At 45.9% G+C, this 27,092-nt stretch overlaps 1 protein-coding gene across 3 annotated transcripts in view; it reads left to right on the top strand.

Moving 5' to 3' along the window:
- Positions 1-27,092, top strand: part of ARHGEF25 (Rho guanine nucleotide exchange factor 25) — a 980,382-nt gene that overhangs the window by 172,881 nt on the left and 780,409 nt on the right. For all 3 annotated transcript variants that reach the window (XM_085654592.1, XM_085654593.1, XM_085654591.1), the window contains one exon: positions 11,681-11,960. In XM_085654592.1, coding sequence (XP_085510718.1) covers positions 11,894-11,960 — 67 coding nt within the window. In that variant the 5' untranslated portion in view covers positions 11,681-11,893. The remainder of the gene's footprint in view (positions 1-11,680; positions 11,961-27,092) is intronic.

Genomic DNA, 27,092 nt, shown 5'->3' with positions numbered 1-27,092 from the left:
GGAGGGAAGTCTAGCAGACAGGAGAAGACTAGCCTCTTGGAAAGACGTTGGTCTGACTTGCAGAGGGCTGGCTCGCTCCTAATAACGGGTGGAGTACTTACGAAGTGGCACACTGCAGATAAGCACAGTCTACTCATTAAGTTGAGCCTGGGCAGCGCATGCGCTGCTCTGCGAGGCATGCTGTTTTCGAGTATGAACTTGAAACTCTGCCCACTCTCTGCCCATATTTTTCATTGGTTTGTGTCATTGTCCTTTGTAAATGCTGGCTTCTGATTGGTTAATAGGCTTGTTAGTCCCTGCTTAATACCGCCTTGTCTTCATTTGTAACTTCCCACGAGGACTGGCCCTTTTACTTCTGCTGTTACACAGTATTTCTTATTTAGTCTGTAAGCACTATTTTCTTTAATGAGTTCCTCCTACTGCAGGCACGACATGCTTTTCTGCAACATTCAGCCTTCACTTTACAAGCAGCTCGAGACTATGGCAGCCGCTTCTTTGGAATTAAATAGGTCTCGCATTTGCGAGACTTTAAGCTATTGGCATTGTAAATGACAATGCCTTTTATTTATGTGCTAATTATCAAAACAGATAAATAAAAGGCATTGTCATTTACAATGCCAATAGCTTAAAGTCTCACAAATGCGAGACTTATTGCATTGCAAATGCTTGATTTAGGTTTGCAACGATAACACCCGATGAGTGGGTCCAGATGTGGACGTGTCTGTGGTCACGTGTCTGGAATCAGGAAATGAAAGCCAAATGTGACTGGATTGCTGATTTTCGAGCAAGGCTTGGTTTCTGACTGCTTGTTAGGTCTCGCCTGACCCAGCGCATGCGCTGGTCTGGCGAGACTTTTTGAGAGGGCTCCAAAAAGTCCTACCAGGCCAGCCTAGAGCTACAGTGCATGTGCGCGGGCGCGCGCAACGCGATTTTCCGCGATTACTTTCACTTTCCCGCTTTGATGTTTGATCGCGATCACTTTGGCGTCCGCACGGCCGCTTGGCATAGCCAATAGGTCTTGCTTTTGGGACCTTATAAGTATTTAGTTATGCAACTGTTGCATGGCTAAACACTTATAAGGTCCCAAAGGCGAGACCCATTGGCTATGCCAATGCTTGTTTTTAGTTTGGTCTCATAGCGGCACGTGGCCCACTGAGGGCCTGATGAATCAAAGCACTTTACCCATTCTGTGTCTATGGGGCAATGCGCTGATATATGAGGGTGTAAATAACATGGAGCAAAAGTGAATATGTTCTCTTCTTTCAGGTACCTGGTAGTAATGCAACCTTTAGTTAGTGAGGGGCAGGACAGCCAGTAATGCAGTGTGTGTTCACATCATGCATAGGAGCTAAGCCTAAAGCGCACAGAGGTGGGCATCCATCTGAGGTTGCGTCTGTAATATGAAGAGAGTATGCGGCCAGGGAGGTCATGCTTTTCTGCTGCTCTGGCTGTTCGGTCAGACTGGTTTGCGTATGGATGATTGTTAAAATGGCATGAGAGAGCCCTCATAAAATGCTTCATTGTAAGATTGCGATTGTATTTGATTAAAATATCGTATTAAATACTGTGGCAGAAAAATATTGGGTATCTACAGGTAAGCATAGACCTACTATTCTTAATGAGGCAGCCAGCTTAATTTGAGCCTCGCAGGTAGGGCCTACCGGCACTCATTGGTAATGTAAACAAAATTGCACATGGCATTGCAAAATACTATCTCTTTTAAGAGGGGTGGCAAACCAATTATAAAGGTCATAGGCCTATTTGTTTATTATGGAATGCTATGATAAACGCAGTAAGCCCAGAATATTCATAGTGATAAACATAAGTTAAAATCAGTAGGCAATTAATGGTGGATTGTTAGTACTCTCTATTAAAGCCTACAGATAGGTATTTTGTGACTTTAAATTTCACAGATTACCTTTGCAACAAAGAAATTTGTTTTTGGTCACCCCCTCTGCCAAATCCTAAGCGCTGAAGATTTCCACTGTAATAATTCTTGCTAGAATCTCTTTGGAAGGACTGACAGGTGTAGTTTAGTGCCAGCATCTTGTAATAAAAAAGCATTACATAACATACATGTACACACATATATATAGTTATATAGATACATAGAGGGCCTTTGGGTCAGACTTCTTCTGCCACTGGTCTGTCAGAGTGTCATTTACATTCTGCTTGCATCCATTGCAGCGTACTACCAGTGGTAATGCATCAGTCATAGGCTTTTTTGCCCTGTAAATGGCGGCAGTTTTTAATCATATGTGCACAGCCACCTGAAAATGAATGCGCTTCAGCGTAAGGGTTGGCTGGCTAGTCCGTTAGTTTTTAATGTTATAGTTTTATGGTTCCCTTTCAATTTTTTGCTTTATATTTATATTTTTCTTGAGAGCATACCACAGCTGTCCAGGCATTGCTAGGAGGTCACTTGCTTGCAGCTCATAGTGTGCCACATCGCATTGGGCCACTTCCTCCTCTAAACCAGACAACAGTTATGTAATGCTGTTGCCCATAGTGCATTATTGTTTACCCATTTCATGAAGGGCAGCACATTGGTTCTAAATGTGTCATCCATGCTGGGACTTTAAAGTAGCAATAGACTATATACGATACCTCTCCCAGATAGACACACACTGCTATATTTCGTTTTCCTAATGTAACCATATGCCTTGCATGTTTAGACGGCATCATGTTTTCTTTTCTGTACTTGCGTTCTGTTAAATTACCTTGCATATATTGATGAGTGAGTGTGTTTTATTGTGGTTGTGTCAGACGGTGAATGCCAGAATGAGTCAGCAGATGGATAAATGGATATATGAGTGCAAAAGTTAGTGACGGAGTGAGTGTGAGATGACTTATTGAGGGCCTAAACCCATTAATGACATGAAATACACTTTTATTTATAAGTCAGGCCTAGTGGCATATCCAGTGCTTGTTTTAGTTAAGGACGGCAAGTAAAACAGCACTCGCCTCCAAAATTGCAAGTGAAGCAGACAATGTCATCAGAGCTACATTGTAAAGGTGTGAGAATGTGCAGTTTATGGCCCTTTATGTAGGGGATAAACTGCAAAGTGAAGGTATCACTTTTTGTGAGTGTGAAAATGTGCCAGTTATCACTTTTGGAGACAATTGTTGGACCAGCTACATTTCCTGCAAAAATATTTTTGCTTATCATTTGTATGCAGCAATTTGTAAAAAAAACAATATGTGAGATGTTTCACCTGTAACTCTGCCAGAACAGCTATGCATTATCTCTACTTCACAGATGAGAAGCAACACATGTGTGTGCCATGAGTGAGGTGTAGCCTATGTATTTAAACATATCCAGAGCATTTACTTGAACCTCGGAGCAACCCGTGAGCTTTTAAGTTCACATCTCAACTTATTTAAATAGAGACAATGTATGCAATACGTTCATATGTTTAGTTCTGGCTTGACAACGCAGCTTTCAACAGAGCGTATGTGGTCAGCCTAATAAAGAGCTGTCAAGAGAGGGCATTTGGCTCGGGCAACATGTTGGTGGACAGGAGTACAAGTTTTGATTGGTCAGAAGTTGTGCACATCCACAGAAAAAGTGTTTACCCTCCAAGAGTTTATGAAGTTGTGTAAGCCAGAGTTCATTATTAAGTCTAGCTATTGTGTTACAACAAAGCTTAACCTTTAGGTCAAACACATGCCACTGCAATGCTATATATCTCCCTGATAATGAGATAATTATGATGTTTGTTCTTCACACACCCAAAAAACAGATGTTAATGTTATAATTAATTTTAATGGTTTATTTAATTTCTGTAAATTATGCTACAAATATATTTAATTAACTGCAGATTTTTTTCTTTGTATATATTAAATTAATTTATGTACTTATTTAATACACTATATTTTTTAATTATCGTTCCATAAATCATTAAAAAAACGAATGCCCCTTACCACTACCTTTCCCTGAAGCATACAAACTGCTTGCTGTCCCATAACGCTACACTTCCCTGAAAGATAAAAAACATTGCTACCCCTTAACATTATTCTTTCCTCAACCCCCGAAAAACCATACAACCTCTTTAAGCTACCCTTCCCGGAGCCCTATAACCCCATACTACTCCTTAATGCTACACATCCCTGCACCATAAAGACCCTAACTACCCCTTTATGCTACCCATCTCCGAACCCTAAAAACTTTACTATCCCTTTTTGCTACCCTTTCATGAACCCTAACAACTCCTTAAGACTCCTTACTACCACCCTTCCTTGAACCTTAGAACTATTGTACTAATTATTGCTACCCTTCCCTGAACCCTAAAAAATCCTTGCCGCCCTCTAACACTACCCTTACATGAACACTATAAACACCTTTTGTGAAACCCATAAATCCCTCAGTATCCCATAATGCTACCTATCGCTGAACTCTAAACACCCCAACTACTCCTTAATGCTATCCTTCCTAAAACCGCATTAATACCCTCTAACGAACCCACACCTGACCACTAAAAACCCTTTCTACCCCTCCCTGAACCCTAAAAAAATGCTCTTACTTCCTTTTAATGCACCCTTCCATGTGCCCTTCTTGCTGACACTTAGTGCTATCCTTCCCTGATTCCCCAAATCTCCCTACTAACCATTAATGCTAACCTTTCCTGAACCCCAGTGGTGTGATAAAACTTGAGGGGACTCCCTGCAAAGTTCACGGAGGGGCCCCCCATGCTCCGGACCTAGTCAGGAACTTTAAGGCCCGGGCTCCACCACTAGTGCACAGTGCCAGAGGGGGGCCCTTAGAGCTTGCCCCCTACACCGTGGGGGCTGTGGGGGCTATTGGTACGCCACTGCTGAACCCTACACACTCTTTACTACCTCTAAACACTCACTAAAAGATTCTGCCTGCTGAAAGCAGGGGGGGGGGGGGCAAAGAGTGAAATACTGAAAGAATTGGGACTCTGATTACTGATACCCCTGGTGATTTCTCATTTAACAGGAGACCTTTAAGGTCCCATATGTGAGCGCAACCTCCCTCCCTGCAGTTATCAATGCCCCTGTTATCAGGAACTCTGAGTAGGACCTACAGGGTGACATCAGGAATGCCATCATAAAGCCCATAGTGACATAAGCGTACCTCGTTAAAGAGTTAGAAGAGCATTTTTAGGGCATCAGTGGAAACACTTTCAGGACTGCCTTCTCCTGTTTACATACAGTGGAGCTGTGCTGCATTGCCATTTGGAAGAAATTAGTAGCCCCCAATATTGGATCATTTGCAGAATGTTGCATGTTTTGCGGTTATATCACAATTCAGGAATAATGTTACCACCACAACCAGTTATGACGACATTACCTCAGATTTAGAGATAGATGTGCAGGCATTGTTTATGTTCATTTTTACGCAATTATTAGTGTAAAATTAGCACATACAGTTTGCTTGTGCTCTGGAACTAATAGGCTTAGAATGCTGTACTTTTCTATAAATGCAAAAATAGAATTTAATACACTAAAAACCACTTTCGACTGGCGTAATGTTTTCATATTAATGGCCTATCTAGGTACGGTAAACTTCCCTTTTTAGGACTAGCTTGATAGCCGAGCTGTCTGGGTGATGTAGTTTTAGCAAAGCTTTAAAATATGCATAGATAGGGTGGCCTTGATCCCACTGATTTTTTTATAACATTTCCACCCACTTTACTCTACAGAATATTTGGTGGGGGATGAGCTGATCCAGGATTGTTTTTCCAATGTGAATTTTCCCAAACTCTCAGATAACCGGATCAGCCAATTAGGATCTGATGTAGAATCCGCCGAGATATTGGCATCTGGACAGGATGGTTTCCCCATTTAATTTTATAAAACTTTCTCAAAGGAATTAATTGCACCTTTAAAAAAACGATTTAATTATATTAGAAAGGGTGGTTCGGTTCCCGCACCTTTTAAAGAGGCGATAATCGTGTCCTTTGTTAAAAAAGATAAACATCCTGCGGATGTTTATTCTTATAGGCCCATTAGTCTTTTGAATTCGGATTATAAGATTTTAATGAAAGTATGGGCTGAGCGTTTTTTATATTCCGCCCAAGAAACAATTCATAGAGACCAGACTGGTTTTATAGCAGGTAGATCTATGGCGGCTAATACTGATTTTTTAATACATGCCTTGGACTATTTTAATACCAATTTTATTCCGGCATGTATTATAATGGTCGATACTGAGAAAGCATTTGACTTGGTTAATTGGAGAACTCTGTTTTTTGCCCTCGGTCAATTTGGCTTTCCTCCTCAGGTTATCAACATGCTACGCAATATCTATCAGGGAGCCTCGGCCATGGTATCAATAAATTTGAAACGAGCAGGAACTATTAAAGTAAACCAGGGGACTAGACAGGGTTGTCCGCTTTCGCCATTGCTTTTCACTTTTTTTTATAGAGCCATTGGTAATTAAAATTAGAAATAATGCTGCCATCCAATCCCCCATCCCCGGCATGGCAAAGCTGAAACTATTTGCAGACGACATTATTTTATATTTGATGCCTGTTAGAAAAACCCCACTCCCACACCGGAAAGGGTGGTGGTAACGGGGTCCTTCCAGACATACACAGTGGTAGCTTGGCTCGAGTGGTCAGGGGTCAGGCACCGTGTTAAGCATACGTTATACCCACACAATAACCATGCGTGCATCCGTTCCAAAAACGACACTACACCTTAAAAATTATACTGAAAATATATCTCTTTATCTTCTTTTCTCTTAGTTGCTGATTAAATAAATAATAATACAATCACAGTGCACAAGGCTTTTTCTGTGGAAGGATACGTCAAATAAATACTGTCTTAACGATTCCATAAATAAGGTAGATCATAAATAATCAAGGCATAGATATAAGTGCATTACATTACAGGCAAATAAATATTATGAGGCAATAAATACTGTACGACAATAAATATTGTGAAACAATAAATACTGTGAGGCAATAAATAGGATAAATACAATAAATACAGTGCTCTCAATAAATAATAAAAGCCAACAGTGACATTTGTAAATCAGTTCACATTCCTGAGGTACTATGGGATGATTTGACCCAATCCCAGCTTGTAAAGATTTGGATGGCCTGAGGGGTATACTCCCTGGCTTGGGCAAGGCTGAGGCCTAAACTGAGGTAGATAAAGGGGGAATCTAGAGATCTGGCTCTCCCACACTACACAACCCCTCTGTATTAGTCTCAGCTCACCCCTGGCACAATCAAGCTGGTTCCAGCACCCTAGGTTAGTCTCTCAGGGCCCCACAGGGCCTTAGGCGCCCTCTATTCCACTTACTGCCCTTTTTATGAAGCTCCGACGCCGCTGGAGTCGTGTCGATGCCGTGAGGCGGTTCCGGTTCGATGTCGGCGGCCTCGGCACAATGTCAGTTCTTGACGACGTCGATAGGCGGCTCCGGTTCGATGTCGGCGGCCTCGGCTCGATGTCGACCTCCGGTTCGATGACGTCGGGCTGTCTTGGCTCGATGTCGACTTCGGGCAGCTCCGGTTCGGTGTCGGCGGCCTCGGCTCGATGTCGGCCTCCGGTTCGATGACGTCGGGCTGTCTTGGCTCGATGTCGACTTCCGTCGGCTCCGGAGTGCGACCTCCACTCCCGACCTCCGGCACGATTCTCTTCAGGTTCCGGCGACTCCGGAGTGCGACCTCCACTCCCGACCTCCGGCACGATTCTCTTCAGGTTCCGGCGACTCCGGAGTGCGATCTCCACTCCCGACCTCCGGCACGCTTCACCTCGGTCTCCGGCGACTCCGGAGGGCGGACTTCACTCCCCCGTCGACGCCGCTCACTCGACCTCGGGTGACTTCCTCCTCGACCTCTGGTACTCTCCACGACCTCCGTCGGCGCCCTCTCTCGACCTCTGGCGGCTCCGGGTACGACGTCTGCTTTCCAGTCAGCGCCGCTTCTCCACCCCGGGCTCCAGGTCTCAGGCTTCTCGACGTCGGACTCCAGGGAAACCAATAAACAGGTCAGATTCTTGCTTTTCTTTACTTCTAAGGCCTGTTCCTGCTGTCCAGGTCCTTAAGATGGTTTTTCTTGCTTTGTCCCACACAGGGCTCCAGGCTGGGCTCAGTCAGTAGGGACTAGTATCAAGGGTGGGTTTATGGACCCCACTCCAGGCACAAGTTTCCACCCCTGCTGCCTCACTCCTTCCTCCTTCAGGTTTCTGCTCCTCTCTCTTCACCAGTCAGGTGCCAACTGCCAGCTCCAACTGTCAACTCTGGCTTAGCTTCCCAACATTCCAAACCGCCTCCAACTGTCACAGGGTTCTGGAATATTCTGGAAGGTGCTGGTAGGTTCCAGTGGGTTCTGATGATGTCACAGGTGGCCACCATTTTGTGCTCCAGGCCCTCAGACAGAAGTTCCAGGGGTAGATAAAATGGCTCCCTGAATCTGCATCAATACTAAAAAGTCTGGTGGTTCCCAAAAAGGAAAAAATACTAACAGGGTTTGAGGCAAAAGTGGGACAAAATAAATAATGATGAGGAGGGACCACCCAAAGGGCTGACAGGTCTAACAATGCCCGAGAAGGATAATATGGAAACGGTATTGAGGGAATTTAGGGATTTCGAACTAATTGGTGGTTATAAAATAAACTCTAATAAAACTGAAGTCCTTGCCCTCAATACAGATTTAAATCTTCTTCCACCTTGCTTGAGGACTCAAGCCACTAAACAAGATCCAATTAGATATTGCAGGATATTTGTGTCTAGCCAATACCAACAGCTATATAAATTAAATTATATAAGAATGAAAGATAAAATTAAGAGACTTTTGGATCAGTGGCTTTTACTCCCTCTATCATTGGTGGGTAGAGTTTCATTAATTAAATTGTCCATACTTCCGCTGCTTATATTTCTTTTTATGAGTGTTCCTATAAAAGTAAACCTGTCTTTTTTTAAAGAAATGGAAATGCTGCTTAGAGGATTCATCTGGGGGAAGAAAGTATCAAGGGTGAAGCTGACTGTGGTGCAATTACCTACTGCACAGGAGGGTTTAGCCCTGCCTCACTTAAGAACTTATTATGAGGCTGCATTTTTAGATATAGTGGCTGACTTGATGGGATCTAAATGTACTCGAGATAGCTTCTTTTTGGATAAAATGTTGCAAGAAATTGGTTCTCAAATCCGAGTGTTTTTAAAAACCTCCAAACTTCCAAAAAAAACTAGATACAAGACCTTAAAGGATTATTCTTTTAGACTTCAGTCTTTTTTCAAAAAGACGGGCTCCTCTGGTCTGCAATATTTGAGATTGAGAGAGTGTACCAGCCTTGGTCATCAATTTCGAGAAAGTCATCTAACTAATTGGGAAGGTTGTGGGTTACGGGAGCTAAGACATGTTGTTGTTCAAAACAGGGAGATCTCCTGGCAAGAGGTAATGGCAAGGGCTGAGAGCCCTAGGAGACCTGCCTTTTTTGAATATTTGCAAGTTGTTTATTTTCTAAAAAATACTAATGGTTTTTTGACTCCCCAAATGAACTTGTGGTAGCACTCTATGGGGCTAAAGTCAATGGCGTTGGGAACTGGTATCGGTTGTTACATCGCCAGGAACGAGTACCCCTGATAGAGACCCATTTGGCTAAAATTGGTCGTGAGACACAATGCTTTTTTTCTCTTAAGGACTGGGAAGCCATATGCCATCTAGGAAGTAAATCCCTGCGCGCGGCTAATTTGAAAAGGATGGCCTTTTTATCATGATGGCTCTCCTACATGACTCCGGAAGCTTTGGAAAAAAGATATCCGGAGGTCGAAAACAAGTGCTTTCGCTGCCAGGCCAACGGAGAGGGTGGGTTGTACCATATTTTCTGCCCAAGGTTGGGGCCCTTTCGGGAGGCTATTTTTGCAGATATAGAGTTGGCAATTGGGAAGAGAGTTCAGCCCGAGGCCGAGGCTGCTCTGTTCGGATTATGCAGGATAGAATGATGCTAACAAAGGCTGAAGAAGGTTTTTTATTTATTTCTTGTACTGTAGCCCGTTCTTTAATTCTTCAGAATTGGAAATCTAGTGATGTTCCCTCTCATTTGAAGTGGTTTAATAAAATGAAAAGGACCCAGAAGTTCGAAGAAGCATATGCAAGACGGGTGGGAGCCACTAAGAATTTTGAAAAAAATTGGAAGTTTTTTAGTAATTTAGAAAAGCTAAAGGAGGTAAATTAACACTCGATATTGATGCAGAAGTTGCAGCAATTATTGTGATTAAGAGCACTAACATTTATTTTTGCTGTTGCACTTTAAGCAATGGCATTTTTCTCTGCCGTTGCACTTTAGAAGCATTAGCACCTTTTTTGCCTTTGCACATTGCCATTTTCTGAAATCATTGTCGATGCTATTAGCTGCTACAGCCATATCTTTTTAAAATCTTGTCATGTAAAGAAGAAGCTATTGTATCTTTGTAAAGAATGGTTTCAATAATTTTTTTTATCCTAATATGTATATCATATACTTAATGCTCTGCTCAATAAAAAAAAAATATTAAATAAAAAAAGAAAGAATGATTTAAATGATGATGAGGTTTTGTGTAAATAAATAGATTTGATGAGTAAATTAGAAGGTCTATATCATTTTGCAAGAAACCAAAATTTCTTGCTTTACATTCCATATAGTACAACAGATGTTTTCCCCTGCCGATCCCTATGGTGAACTGCACGACTGCCACATAGGCAAAAAAGAGTTCAAGACTCTGTTGTCCAGAAGCAGGGGTTAGTCAATTGATTTGTCCTTCCCTTTAATCACTTCTGTGTTATGGAAAGAAAATCAACGTGTTTCAGCCACCAATGATCATATATTTGCCTTCTAAAGGACAGAACAATCATGTCCTTGTTTCCTTTATAAACATGGTTGTAAAAGGGAAATTACTTAGAAGACTGTAGTTCTTGGCATAACGTATTTTTTATTTCACTCTATGTAATTGCTTTACTCTATGTAATGTACTTATTGCTCTGATTTAGGTCTTTGGTGAGTGTTACAATTGTATGTCGATTGATTGTTTCATTAACAGAGTACTCTTATTTTAACATAATTGGGAAATCATACCCCACTATACACTCACCCGAGATGTGAGTAAATAGTACTCTCAGGGACATTGTGAAGGACATACTCCAATTCTAGTAGGCTGTCAGAAGAACTGTCTTTTAGAGAACTATCTAATTTGTCTTTTGTTCAAACCACTTGTATTTGTGGTATGACTTCAGTCAATCTGAATTTCCCAAACCATATTGAAAATGTTCCAGACTCTGAAAGCTTTACAAGGCCAAATATGTGGTGTGTTATGTAATTGCTGACAAAAGAGCACATTGCAATAGACTGAGTGTATAGAAAAGGCCCAAATAATTGTCATTTAGAGGCACATTTAGAAATAAAGAGGTTTATCCCCAGGTCCATAGGAATATGTCATAAGGGCCTTGCAATGTACCCCCTAGCTTCCCTTAACCGTGCCTCTCTCCCACCTGTGGCCCCCTGGGACCCAGAGGCTTCATTGTCACCCACTGAAGTCTTATGATATCAAGACAAGAGGTACGTTAACATGCATAGTGATGATTGGGGCTCTAAAGGGTGGTGTGTAGATGTCAGTGCACACAGTCTAACATAGGGCAAGAAACGTGTGACAATTCTCTTCAGCTGATCTCCCAAACCACGTTGTTATATACAACTTATATGTACTCAGACTTGCCTTACTCTCTCCCTGCAGCTATCAGACCCTTGCACAGAAGGGGCAGAGGAAGAGGTGGAGTTGCCGGAGCACAATAGCACTGAGGAGGCCTCTGTGGAAGAAGAGAGGAGCCACGACCAAGAGGAGGAGCAAGAGGAGGAAGTCGCTACGCCTGCCCCCCCAGCCCACCTGACCAGGCGGCGCTCGCATGGCTCCGCCCCGTCTGAGGTGGTGAGCCCTCCTGCTGGTCGCATGCGACGGCTCTCTGACTTTCGTAGCTGCCTTTTGGGGGAAAGTCTATTCCGCTCTTCTAAAGATGGTAAGATGCAGCTTATTTTGTCACTTGTAATTGTGGGTAGGAAGTTGGTGTATTAGTAGCTGCCCACGCAAACCTAAACTGAAGACATGAAGACAGCAGTAGAAAAACTCTCTCAATCCAATCAAAATCCAATCTAAAGTTTGCCCAGCAATGGTAAAGTGCATTGTGAAAGTTTTCTTTCTGTGGCTGATGAACCAATCAGCATGGCAATTGTTTCACTGAGAAGCACAATGGCTTCATGGTCACTAGAGCTATGTTAAATGTAGGCCGTTTGAAAAGTTCATGTCAAGTTAATCAGTAGAAAGGAAAAGGTATTAAGTTTGCTTTTTCTAACTTTTTGTGGACGGAGCAAGAAGAACACTGGAGGTTTTTCAGAAGTTAAAAGGGATAATGTGCATGATTTAGTCGTTTTTCCCCTGTTCCCCCTTTATTGAGATACCATATTTTCCTACAGTTCTCATTACTGGCCAGGAGAGAGCAGAACAGATTATTTATAAGGCTCATTGCTTCACATCGAATAATTAGATGCTCAGATACATTAGACATTTTTATGAGGTCACGCAAAGCCACTTTGCGTGGCTTTGAATGCCCTCATAGATAGAGAGTATGGGAAGGTAACGCAAATCGCTACATAGCTTTACCCTGCGCTGAGGAGGAGATCCTTCGGCATTGTGGCGCGTGTTCTCACGTAACACCCATGGATTTTGATGTTTCCCCAGATTTGCAAAACCATGTAAACCTAGGATTACGCCAAAACCTTACACCTCCCCAGGGTAGGCGAATTGAGGAGAAATAACTTTATTTCTCCTTGTTTTTTTCGTCTTCCCAGGATTGTTTTTGTTGCCCTTTCCTGCACAAAAACAATCCTGCCGACAACACAGGCTCATGGTACCTGCGTTTCCGCTAGTTTGCCGAAATGGCACCAACGCAGGGGGATAAATACGGTGCATTACTGCCCTTTTACTTTGACATAGGGCAGCGCAGCAAGGTGGCTTGCTGCACTGCCCTACGCTAAAACCCCATAAATGAGGCCCTAAGTGCATTGTACAAGTCGTGAAGTGTTTGCTGTTAGTAACCACAATACAAAGAGTGTATGGCTTTCTATCCACTAACACCAAATACTGGCAGCAACCAGAGCAGTGTTTACAGTTTGTGCATCTGGTGCACTAAGCATGACAGAGGTTACACAACCTGCAGAGTGTTCAGCCGCCTTGTATGTCTATCCAAACATTATTATCATCATTAGCATCATTATTATTATTTCTTTTTGTTTTACTAAAGTTGTTATTGTGATTATCATTATTGTTGTTGTTGTTATTATTATAACTTTTATATTTCACCTTCTTCCACTGGTGACTCACATAGTACAGGGTTTACAACGTGTGTGTCTACAGCATGAAAGCTGTGCAGAAAGCTATATGTTAAAAGTCTTGAGCACTTATTACAAGTGGTCTGGGAAGTGGGTGATATCGGAGCTACTGATACCGGCGGTACTGGTAACCCTGGTCCAGGGGAGATACAGCTCATTACCAGCTGGGACCTGGCCAACTGCGAAATGGGGAATTACCAAGGTAATTGATACTTCCATGTATAACTTCCGTGATAGTTCCTCATTTTGCCTCAGACTTTTACCCGGAAATTTTAGCTCCCTTGAATGATGAAAGTGTATAAATTCGATCAATTTTGACTTTTTAGACATATTGTGATCTATTTATCCATCCATCTATCTATGTATCTATCTATCTATCTATCTATCTATCTATCTATCTATCTATCTATCTATCTATCTATCTATCTATCTATCTATCTATCTATCTATCTATCTATCTATCTATCTATCTATCTATCTCATGCTAAATAAATTGGGGTCAAAAAGTTTGAGCAACTGTACTAATAAATGCACGTTTACACATCACATTTTATTGCTACACTCCAAAGGTCACATTCCTACTTATTATTACAATACAACGAAATTGAAAGGAGGAAAACACTGTTTATTGCCTCGCAGATATACGTTAGGGTGCCTTTAAATATTAAAACAACTATGCTAATAGTCACCAGACCTCTACATTGTGATTTTACCTCACTGCACAAACTTAATCCTTTGAATTTGGCTTTAATAATTTTGATAACAAATGCACTTGAAAGAATGCATGGAATAAACCAAAGTATAAACCATAGATGCGGAGGTAGAGATTGTACTATGCTGTTTATTAGCAACGTTGAGGGAGTGTCATCAGGACCCACTCTAGGGTCATTGCTCCTCCCCACCCTCAACAATGGTTATAAATAGCATATGACAGTCTGCACATCTTCATATATATACTATATGTGTAATGTTCATTTGATAGCGCCAGCAGTCTACAGTCAAGGTTACTTTGTACTACGCGGTGTGAAATAATTTTTCTTCTTACTTTGCCCATTTCTAAACACTGCATTATGAATAGCCTCTTTTTTAAGTCTCACCTGACACCGTGCATGTGCTGTCACTTACGAGTCTGTTATAAATACAATAAAAACTTAAAAAGCGCTTACAGCCCATCCATTATTTACCGTTACTTACTTTTGGTCGGCTTCAATGCCCCTCTCATTTCCTAGCTCCTCATTGATCAGCACCTCCTACTTTCCCGTCCTCTTCCTGTCTATGTCGGTTCCGGGGTGCATGGTCCAATTACAGCTTCCTGTCTGTGGCCAGTGTCCTTCACTGGTTGTGAACTTGTGAAAATACTTTATAAAAAATTCTAGTGCATGGTTTTGGAGGCCCTCTCTAAACATGCCCACCAACCCCACCTGCATTCCGTTGTTGCTTGCTCCCATCCCTCCCACCACCTCCCTCCCTCCCATTGATGCTTGCCCCCTCCTCGTTGATTGCCTCGTCCACAGACCCGCTCCCTGCTTGTCCCATCCTTGCTTGCCTTCCTCCTCCCCTGACATAGCTTAAACTGTAGCCACCCCCTTCCCCCTGTCCTTGCTTGCTCCTTCTTCCTCCCTCACTAGACACAAAAATGGTATAGCTGCGTCATAGCTCTTTACTTTCTTAACTTTCTGAAAAGTTGTACAGTGCCCACGCTGCTATACAACAAAGCTAAAAACATTGACAAGGTCAATAGGTCTCATATAGGCTAGACCTACTGGCTGCGCCAATGCTTGTATTTCCTTATAAAGAGTTTTGTAAGGCACTGTGGGTTGCCCAATGCACTTCGGAGCTCTAATTGCTGAACATGGTACTACTGGTCCACCAGCATTGCACAAAGAAATGTAGTTGACTGTGCACAAGGGCGGATGCTGACAGTTACAGCAGAGTGTGCAAGCTCTGTAACTGCACAAGGTTGTTAATTGTGGACAGGCACTGGGACCTAAGTGTCTATGCACAGATGACGGTGAATTAGCAGCTGCTTATGCCCTAGCAAGACGAAACCGGTACACGCACAATAAAAGCTGATTGTACATTGACATTTTGGGCACTGTGACTAGTGATTGCTCACTCAGAATTTCTACATGTTACATTGGCAGCTAAATGCATAGGGACATCGTATACAAGATGCATGGTGGTGGTGTTCTGAAATGAAGAGGGTGAGTGAAATCCATAGGCACACTCTAAAGAATCACACCATCGATATATGCATTGTTACAGCTGATTACGCACTGGCCTGATAGCATCACTTTTGCATACACTTTTACTTGGTGAATAATGATGGAAGGTGAGTGGGTCAAGCAGCTGAGCTAGTTTCCATTTAGTTTTAGAACTGTCAAAGGTGATGGTATTGGGGCTCCCTTCTCTTAAAAAGGTCACTATTGTGTGTTTCTATGGACATTGCAGCAAACAAAACCTTCACCTCAACATCAAAAAAATGCCTTAAATTGAGCACACAAATGCACATTTTAAAATAAATATACTTACAACACTTATCTCGCCTAGGCAGCGTATGCGTGCTGTCTCTTCAAGACATGCTGTATCTACAATTTGGGCTTCTAGCACTGCCATCTTTTTCATTGGTTCCTCTTACTGTCCTTTGTAAATGGTGGCTTTTGCTTGGCGAATAGTCTTAGTAGTGCCCCTTTTGGACTTTTGTATCCTCCCATGAAGACTGCCCCTGTTACAGGTGCTCTTACTGTTTAGGTTATTTAGGATACTTTGAGAGCACTATCTTTTTGTTGGCCTGCCTCTGCTCGTGTTAAGCATTCATGTTTTGTATACTTTGGGCGCCGCTTGTTCCTTTTGTGTTCATGCACTCTTTATGTTTTCTTACAGAGTGCACAGGTTTTGCTTTGATTAGCGCTGCGCCTACTTCATGGACACCGCACTTTATCCCTTACAGATGCTCTCTCTCCTTCCTGCTGTTTACAGGACAACTGCAGTGAAAAGCGCTGCCCTAACCCAGCTACATGACGTGCATTAAAGAGTGGTGACAAACACGCTTGTTTTTTTCTGTCAAGATCCCCTTTGAAATCACACAAAGGCTCTGATAAATGGCAGCATTTTGTTGGCTTTCGACATTGTTTTACTTAAATTTTTTCGGATCTGCATGTCTCAGCATTTTTGGGGGGAAGGCACTGGAAGAGACGATGCTGAGACTCGAACCCTGTTCCCTGGGCACCAATCTCAACAGTTCTGAATGTTATGCCACATCCTCTCTCCAATCACCATTTTTGGGGGGATTTGTCTCTATTTGCCTCACTGAGTTACCCTCCCACCATACAAGCGCCCGTAATCCTTTCTTCTCTTTTGAATCCCTAAGTTCCCCTCACGAGCGCTGGTAAGGGCTTTCCATTGATTACTAAGAAGTGTGCGGTGAGGAGGTGAGCGCTGGCAATTTGAACAGTGGTTTACTCATTTTTCAAGGCCCCAAAGTGAGGAGAGCGCTGACAACCTGTATCCTCCATTATGCAACGAGGTCAGACTTGAAGCATTTGCAGGAGTCACCATATTGGCTTTCACAGGTGCATTGCGGGATGTGGCATACAGCGGCGGGGTGTTTTGAATGTGTGTGCTGAATACTGATACCAAGTTCATGTTATCCAGAAAGACTTGTTTGTGAGGCAGCAAAGGGGTGGGATGGTACTGCTGTGTTGGCGTAATATTATGTATACTGGGTTACTCAGGAGTTTACGATCATTTGCTTCCTTTTTGTAACACCAACTTTTCCGAATGCGGGCATTTACTCAATATTAATTATTCCGACTTTTAACACTCCTCTCCCATGGCTCCCTAAATCAAGTGATCCTACAGCTTAATCCCACAGCTGTTGGGTTCGATTATGTGTGACATTTTTTTATTTGTTAGGCGTGTAAGCAGTACCCACTCTGGATAGTGAAAACCCGGTCTCTTTATCTGTGTCCAGCAAAGACGCCATGAGAAAGGAAGACCCAAACTCGAATTTCCTAAGTGTTAGAGCTTTCAGAAATCATAGTGTATACTTAGTGTGACCAAATTTCTTACTCTGCAAGCTCCTAAATGTTTTCAACACTTTCAGCGCATTTTGACAGGTGAGCAACACAGAGCCTCAGTGGCTGTCTCGCTGGGCAGATTGTTCCTTCTTTGATAAGACTTAAGTAGAGAGGATTTCCTCATGCTGTGCAGCCTCGCTTTAAGTTGCGCACGAGCACAAGAAATCTAGGGATATTGCGAAGCCAGATGGTTTAGGGCTAATTATATTTTTTATTTGCTGTGGATCGTTGGGCTTTATGAACAAAACGTGCTTAGCTCAGAAAAACATTCTAATTTGATTTGCCGAAATAGACTTGCAGGAATTGGAGTGCTTTACATGAGCACTAGTTACATTATACAAGGTCACATTTTTTGGCACGGGAACATTAAAAGATTTGCCCAATGTGGCCCCTGGGGGAAGCAAGGTCAGCAGACCAGTCTTCCCCCGGGGTATTCGCGCGAGACCATTAGGACAGGGTGTAGGTAGGGGGTTAGGGGGTGGGCCTTAGGGGTGGGGTTAGAGTTAAGGTTTATAGAGGGCAGGAGAGGACGTTCCAGCCTCTTCCTGCCCTCAGCGCCATCAGGGAAGGGTCAAGTCAGTTTTGAGGCTAGATCAGGGATTTTTTGCGGTAGGCCCGATCGGTGCTGGTGTGTTCTGTTGTGCATCCGGGTACCCTGTTGCACGTAGGCCTGTCCATTGGTCCCTGATTTCTCCTCACGGACCGTCTTTTTCCCCCCCCACTCATTTTACGCCACCCCCCACCTCTCGGCAGGCTGTGGTGGGTGGAGGACGGCGTTCGTGCAGCCGCGATGACAGAGCCTGATATGGCGGCGGTTTGCGCGGCCCTGCATGTGTTGGGCCGGGCCGGGAGAGCGGATCTCCTGCGGCCCGGTGTGCTGGGGGAGGCGTGGGTCAGGATAACCCGCACGCTTCGTTCCGCCTCAGCTGGAGTCGCCGCAGCGGTGGGGGCATGTTAAGAGGAGTCACCACCGCCCAGAAAAAGGTATGTCTGGGCAGGTCCAGGGACTACATATATCGGAGTCAGTAAAGCGCGGGGGATGGCGTAAGAGCCTCCCCGCGCCTAATATGGTGCAAGAGACTGCCAATGTCGCGACGACAGGGCCGGTGGTGGGGGGTGGGGGCGCGCCCCCTTCACAGTAGGGTCGGGGCGGAGGCCTCGGGGAGCGCGCTCTGTGTGACCACGGCAGTGGAGGTTGTAGGCCAAGCACCGGGGGGCATAACCTGGGACCTGGAGGCTGGGAGTGAGGAGGGGGAGGCGGGAGGGGTCACTTGGGGTGAGCCAGTTCAGGATGATTTCATGCTCATCCTGTTGGGCAGTGAGTCGGTGGAGGGGGAGGAGGGGGAGTGGAGTGACCTACCGGCGGATCCTGAGGCCGGGGCAGGGAGGGGGTTTGCGCACAAAGAGACTGGGGGTCAAGGCCCCCGGAAGGCGGTAGCGCTGCCATGTCCCATTGAGCCAGCAGGTGGTAGCCCCCCGGCCCTTCTAGTGCTCGTGGTCAGCAGACAGGCAATTTTAGCTCAGGGGACCACGGGTCCAGGTGGGCCAGCATGTCATTAGAGGATAGGATTTGGGAGCAGAGCTGCATCATTGAAGATACAAAGCGCAAGTGGCAGGAGATGTGCGCGGCCAGAGGTGTGGGTGCCAGGTTGGGGCTTGAGGGGGATGGGCCCCCAGCGTGTAGCTTTGAGGTAAGATCAGGGCCAGGTCCTTACCAAGGGGCTTCTGGGCCCCGAGGCAAATGGGTGTGGGTAGATGAGGGGAGCCACGACGGCTACGAGACCTGATGGTGCTGGGGCCCCCTCAGGCTTGGTCGGTCGGGGGGGGCTCAAGCCAGCAGTGGATGCTGGTAGAGGCATAGGTGGGCCGGCAGGGTGCAAGGCGGCCCTTAGACGCTGGGCGGAAGCAGCAGGGGGTCCGCTGCGGCCTGCCCCCCATCGAGGGAGCGGGCATCGGCGGTGCCGGAGTGTGGTGATGTGCCTGGTATGCAAGGGAAAGGTCTGAAGAAAGTGGTGCGTGAGGTTTTAGGGGCGCCTGCGGGGGATGTGCACGAGGAGCAATTGGATTATGATGATGACAGTGAGGAGCTGGAAGAGCGTGAAGTGCGGGACAATGCAGATTGGGGAGGGCTAAGGTGGCAACTGGACAGCTTGGTGTTTTGCAGGCGCCACAGGCCAGCACCGGTGGGGGCAAGAAAGCAAGCCAGGAGGAAGGAGCGAGAGGTGCCTTTGACCTTGTCAGGTGAGGGTGCCTGGTGGGCAGTTTGGGAGGAAGGTCACTCGGGGGGGCGCAAGAAAGCTTGCTGGTCGGTAGGTGTTGGGGAGGGGTCTGTACGGGACCCGGGGGGTCGGCCAAGGGGGCAGTGGTACCCGTGGGGGGGGAAGCAACTGGTTGGGGCAGGTGTGCAGACGGACATGACAGACGACCAGGATGGCAAAGACGATAAGGGTGATGACAAACATAGGAAAAAGTTATCTTATATGGGTTTGGCAATGCCGCTGGGATCTCATCTGTCTGAAAAGACTAGGTCTTGGATTTGGAAGCACGAGTATGTCGATGTATTCAAGTTGTTGCATAGGGAGATCCAGGCCAAGGAGCGTTCCAAGGAGGAAGAGTGGGAGCTGACCAGGCGGCCGAGGGTGCCGATTAATGTGGAGAATTGGACGTTCGCGTTTTTGATTTACGCAAGTATTTATTGCGAGAAGCATTTGGACCGGGCTATCGCTCTGCTTAAGTATATGTACATTATGTGGAAGGCTCAGATGCATTTCGGTGGTTTCGCTTGGCTCAGTTATGACGAGGAGTTCAGGGCTAGGATTAGCGTCAACCCGGACAAGCCGTGGGGTGAGGTAGATCAGGAGCTCTGGGTACAGTGGATGTCCTCCACGCAGTCCTCAGCATCTACACACACACCAACGGCCTCCCGGTCACGTACCGGCCTTTTCAGGCACGCCCCGCCGAATCTGGGGTGGGAGGACAGAGCTCGTACACCGGGACAGGAGGACAGAGCAACTATGCTGGGGAACGGGACAGTCGCCCAAGCCCCCGGAGGGTAGTACAGGCGCATGCTGGAACTCTAACAAGGGTTTCTGCACCCGACACCCCTGCAAATTCAAGCATGAGTGCTTCAAGTGCTGAGGACGTCACCCTCCACACAATGTTTCTCGTTGGCCACCCCATCTGAACAATGGCGGGTCACTAAAGGGTGGGGGCAAGCTGGGCCAGGTGACGTTGAGGCCATGTGTCCTTGGCTCTCTATGTACCCCGATAGAGAGGCCGCATTGAGGATTCACTGGGGTTTCATGGAAGGTTTTCGGGTGGGATACCAGGGCCCCCGGGAGCAGAGATGGGTAGAGAATCTGAAATCGGCAAGAGAATTGCCATTGGTGGTCGCGGCTAAATTGCAGAAGGAATTTTTGGAAGGCAGGATTGTAGGCCCATTTGACCATTGGCCGGTTGCGGATCTCATTATATCTCCGTTGGGGGTGGTGCCTAAGAAAGAGCCCGGGGAATTCAGGCTGATTCATCATTTGACCTGGCCGGAAGGGAGATCTGTCAATGATTTTATTGCGGAGGAGGATTCTAGGGTCTTGTATGCGTCCGTTGACGATGCGATCAGTTTGGTGAGGGTGTGTGGGCAGGGGGCAGAGTTGGCTAAGTGTGACATAAAGTCGGCCTTTCGCCTCCTTCCAATTTACCCTGCTGATTTTTCCCTGCTGGGGATGCAGTTCGAGGGGCCCATCTTTGTTGACAAGGTCTTGCCCATGGGTTGCGCGATCTCCTGTGCTTTGTTTGAAACTTTCAGCTCTTTTCTACAGTGGGCATTTACGTATTGGAGCGGTCATCGCGAGGTGTCGCACTACTTGGACGACTTCCTGTTTTTTGGGAGGGCACGGTCTGGTGAATGCGGGAGGGCGCTTGGGCAGTTTGAAGTTCTAGCACCGGATTTCGGGGTTCCCTTAACCCCAGAGAAAACAGCTGGGCCTAGCTGTTGTTTGACCTTCCTAGGCCTTTAATTAGATTCGGTTTACTGGATGGCCTGGCTGCCGAAGCAGAAAGTGATGGAGATGTAGGTTTTTCTGCTGCAGGTGATTGGGGAGAAGAAGATTGATCTGCGGTCTGTGCAAAGACTCCTGGGGTTTTTGAATTTTGCGTGCCGGGTGGTGTGGGCCGGGAGGACCGGGAGGACATTCTGCAGACAGCTCGGCATGGCCATGTCGGGTGCGGTGCTCCCTCATCACAGAGTCTGGATCTCGATGGGAGTCAGGGCGGACCTTCGTGTGTGGCAGAGTTTCTTGTCTGATTTCAATGGTGTGTCGCTGGATTTTGTGGATGACAAAATGTTTTGGCAGGTGCAGATTTTTTCCGACGCTGCGAGGGCTTCTGGTTTTGGGATCTTCTGGGGCGGGAGGTGGTGTGCGGAGCAGTGGCCCGAGCATTGGTTGAAGCAAGGCAGGAGTATTGCGTTCTTAGAATTCTTCCCACTGTTGGTTGCGCTGGAGGTGTGGGGCCTGGAGTTTCAGAACAGGTCTGTATTGTTCCATGTGGACAACAGGACAGTAGTGGACTTGGTGAACAATCAGAAGGCGCGAGATCTGCGCGTGCTGTGTCTGCTGCGAAGTTTTATGCTGCAATGCCTGCGTTTTAATGAGCTGTTTCGAGCGCAACATGTACCAGGTGCAAGCAATGACATTGCAGATGCATTGTCTCGTTTGCAGTGGCAGCGTTTCAGACGTCTGGCGCCGGGAGCGGAAGCTTGCAAGACCAAGGTGCCGGCCGGTATCTGGGCCTGGGGGGAGTGAGAGTAGTGGGCCTGGTCGAAAAATTCATAGCTGACTCTACAAGGCGCTCTTACAGGTTGGCGTGGTCTGAATTCGGCGCGTTTCTGGGATGGACCAGTGACACGTGGCGTATGTCCAGTCAGGATTGTGAACAGGGAGTCATTCATTTTGTTTTGGATTGCATTGATAAAGGGTTGTCTCAGACTACGATTGCAGGGAAGTTGGCGGGAATTTCTTTTTACAGCACGTTGTACATGGGGTTTGATCCTGCAAAGAGTGATTTGTTGAGCACGGTGTTGAAAGGTTGGGGGCATGAACGGGGTGAGGGACGGGGGGAGGCGCAAGGGAGGCGATTACTTTTGACTTGTTGCTTGGATTGTTGGACGAGTTGTCACATTGTTGTTATGATGAGTATGAGGTGGCAGTGTTTCGTTTGTGTATGATTTGAATGTTCTTCAGGGCTTTCCGGGTTTCTGAATTGATAGGGGCATGGGGCAAGGCTGGTAGGGAGTACGAGGATGTGCATTTGGATGGTGCGTGGCTGGGGATTTGGTTGGGTCGTTCTAAGACGGACCAGGTAGGGAGGAGAAAGTGGGTGTGGCTGGGCGAAAGCGGATGTGTGGAGGCATGCCCGGTGCGAGAGTGGGGTGATTTTTGTAACAGGACGCAGCAGGTGACTAGGGAAATTTTTTGTCATGCCTCCAAGAAGTGGGTGGCGGCTTTTCAGTTGCTGGCGGTGTTGCGAATGGCTTTGAGGCGCTTGGGCAGGGACCCAGCCAGGTATGGGACACATTCTTTTCGCATTGGTGCGGCGACGGCAGCAGTGCGTTTAGGGAGGTCTTGGGACAAAATCAGGAGCATTGGGCGATGGCGTTTGCGCTGCTGCGAGCGTTATGTGCACAAATGAGGCAGGTGTGAGTTGGGGGGTAGGCTGAAAGGGTGAGGGAGGTGTTGTGGGGGTTTTGGTTCTATGATATTAATTTTGTTTTCTTCGTAGGTTGCATCAGGGGTCCAGCAGCCAAGACGGTTACCTGGATTGTGGGACACTCGTTTGTGCACTGGGCATCTAAATATGCGGACAGGCAGGTGTATTGTAGTAGCCTGGGCCTGTGAAGCAGCCACCATGAGGTGCAATGGTGGGGTAAGAGCGGGATGCGCTGGGGAGCTTTGTTGCCCTGGCTGACGAAAAAAGGTGGCTCAGAGAGGCTGCCCGGACATGTTGATTATCCACCTGGGGAGAACGATTTAATCAAGCAATCAGGTGTGTCCTTGCTACATTTGATGCAACGGGATCTCAAAACCAGGAGCATCAATCGGGCAGGCGCCTGTATTGTTTGGACTGAGTTTGTGCCGCGCAGGACTTGGCGAGGGGCACTGAAGCCCGCGGCAGTTGAGAGAGCACTGCGCAAATTGAATCGCGCAATGAGAGTTTTTTGTGAGAACAGAGGTATTAAAGTGATTGCTCATGCGGGATTGCGGCTCGAGGAGCCACTGCTTTTTCGAGATGACGGTGTGCACCTTTCGCACATGGGTAACGCATACTACATGATGGAGTTGAGGGATGTCGTTAGTCACCTGTGGAATGAGTCTATTTGGTGCCGCCGGGTTTGAAAGTGAAAGGTGCACTGACGAAAGGTGGGGCAGGTAACCGCCCTTCGGGGATTCCCTGGTTGGCAGTACTTTGGAGGGGTGGGGAGTCTATGACGGGCATACTCACCCCTCCGGGGAGGAGGATGAAGGTGCATGATGGGGGTGCGGCAGGCAAGAGTGCGATGGCTGGAGATGCTGGAGGAGGTTGAAAGATAACTGAGGAAGCGAATGCAGGAAGGGAAGAGATTGCGGAGTGAATTGGGAGAGAGTAACTGGAGTGGGTGAATGGCGGGTGGATGAAAGATTTGAGTTGAGGGATTGGTATATGTTATTGATGTTTGGTTTAAATTGTTGTTGTCAACCCTGTCCTAATAAAATGGCTTTTTACGCTAACATACAGCATGGAGTGGTTATTGCGTGATGCGGCCCCCGGGGGAAGCAAGGTCGGCAGACCCGTCTTCCCCCGGGGTATTCGCGCGAGACCACTAGGACAGGGTGTAGGTAGGGGGTTAGGGAGTCAGGGGGTGGGTTTAGGAGTGGGGTTAGAGTTAAGGTTTATAGAGGGCAGGAGAGGAAGTTCCAGCCTCTTCCTGCCCTCAGTGCCATCAGGGAAGTGTCAAGTCAGTTTTGACCTCCCTCCCACCCTACATGTTACAGGAGTGAGTGCGAGGCGAGCAGTACTTTGGAGGGGTGGGGAGTCTTTGACGGGCATACTCACCCCTCCGGGGAGGGAGATGCAGGTGCATGATGGGGGTGCGGCATGCAAGAGTGCGATGGCTGGAGATGCTGGAGGAGGTTGAAAGATAACTGAGGAAGAGAATGGAGGAAGGGAAGAGATTGAGGAGTGAATTGGGAGAGAGTAACTGGAGTGGGTGAATGGCGGATGGATGAAAGATTTGAGTTAGGGGATTGGTATATGTTATTGATGTTTGGTTTAAATTGTTGTTGTCAACCCTGTCCCAATAAAATAGCCTTTTACGCTAACATACAGCGTGGAGTGGTTATTGCGTGAAATCACAGGCTCCCTAGTTAGAAAGTCGGCAGCCCTGACTGTAGCGCCACATCTCCTCCCAAAAGCAGCTATGGGTTGGCTTAGGAATTTATCATGTGCCACGAGGATTTGTGTTTTAATCCCAGTGTCAGAAACTGACCATAAATCGTGTAATTTTGTCTGTGTTTCAAATTGTAAATATATGTGATCTAAAATATATCATTGTGGTCTACAGATGTTCCCTACACACTCCTCGTCTTATCCTGGTCTCGTCAAAACCTTACGTCAAATTAGAACTGGCAAGGTCTACCAGTAACAAGTTGGTGGTTATATGCTGCCAGACTCACCTAAAGGTGAGCTGACTGCCTGGGGATGTCAGCTGGTCTTGTGAGACCACTGACACATGCTCATATGTGGCATTGCTTCAGAGAAGCAGAATAGCGCAGGGTAGCATGCCCGGGCTTGTGTCTCAGACAACCCTCCCTCCTCACTGGGACAAGAGCAAATTAAACGAGCCTCTGCAATTTTTACTGAAGGGCTTTGCTTAGGTCACAGAACCCTATTTTTACCCGTTTCCTAAAAGTGTGGACTTGAAAACTCTCAGCTGGTAATGCTGCTCAGTAAGTTAATGCACATACTGCAAAGACTTGTGTGTTTAATGTTGGTACACAGTTTGGAGGAAGATGAACCATTAAATGTGAAATAATACCAGCTATCAAGCATCTAGAGAAATTCAGAATGCTGAGTTCGCATCATGTGCATTAAGAAGCAATTGAACCATATTTTGTATCACCTGTTCAGAGATGTTGTTTATCTTGGTGTTACATCCTTTATTCTCCCAAGAGTAGGTGTACCATAAGATCTTAGGTCAATGTATTTTCTCTTGGTATCATCTATACCGTCAGGTAACAAATCAGTGCATCTGGAAGTTGTAGTCTTCGTTCAGCTGAATTCAATTAATTGGACCAGCATTCCTGAAAAAATAATCTGCAAAAGGAAGAGTCCAGAACTGGAAAGTGGTGTCACTGTGAAATGAAGTCCTCCACTCACCGTTATTTTTGGCAGCTAGTTTTACTAGGTGTGTGACTGGTTGGTTTGTTAGTTGTGTGGTTGAAGGTGTTCTTTTGTGTGTGTTTGATTGTTTTAGGGAAGTGTATTGCATTAATCGTTTCCCAGTAGTGTGCAATTGGTTACCTACAAGTACCACCTCAGCATCAGCGCAACACTACTTCAGCTTCAGCGCAACACCACGTCTGCATCAGCACAGCACCACCTAAGCAGCACCGGAAACACCACCTCAGCGTTAGCACAACACCATCTTAGCATCAGCACAGCACCACCTCCATATCAGGACACCACTTTTCCTATTGTAAGGTCCAAAATGCAAAGCGCAGTTGGGTAAAGCATCAGAACTGGCTGAAGGTATGCCTCACACAATGCCACAACACACAAATTCATCCCGTATTAACCCACTACACACAGCACATTTTAACATCTCAGACATGCCACACAATTCAACTACACACACTTCTGGTCCACATCATTCCACCCCATGCCACATAATTACAAACCAATAAAATAAACTCGACATAATTCAACTCCTCTTCATGCAATTAAATCCCACTTCACTTAATACTGCTATGCTACATAATTACACTCCACTCCAAACAATATAATTACATTCCATACAACACAATTTCACTCCAGATAATTCCACTGCACATAATTCCACTTCAACCTATATTTTGCCCCACATATTTACATTCCACATATCTCCACTAAATTCCAAAACACATAATCACACTCCACAAAATAAATTAAAATTTGCATCATGCCACAAAATTCCAAACCTTGTAATATTATTCCACACCATGCACATCATATCACTCCAAACCACCCCACATAATTCCATACAACACCACACAACTTTGCACCACACAACATAATTACATTCCACATAATAATGCTCAGTGCCACATAATTATTCTCCACATAATTACACTCTACTTAATACAACATAAAAACACCACACATAAATGGCTTTTATGCCACATACCAGCAATCCACATAAATGCACTACATACCATGACACATAATTCCAATAAGCATAATTTCACTCAGTACCACACAGTTCCACGCCACACAATTCAACTCCACACACTTTTCAAATCACACCACATAATTCCCCACCAAACTATATAATTCAACTACACAAAACAATTCCACAGCACACCACATACCTCCAATAAACACCCAGGCGCAGCCATCACAGGTAACAGCGTAGGGGCGGTTGGGTGGAAGTTGACAGAAAACGGGATAGGG

This window comes from Triturus cristatus, chromosome 4_1 (assembly GCF_964204655.1).
Source record: "Triturus cristatus chromosome 4_1, aTriCri1.1, whole genome shotgun sequence".
Taxonomy (NCBI): Eukaryota; Metazoa; Chordata; class Amphibia; order Caudata; family Salamandridae; genus Triturus; species Triturus cristatus.
This window is presented reverse-complemented; position numbering and strand designations above follow the sequence as displayed.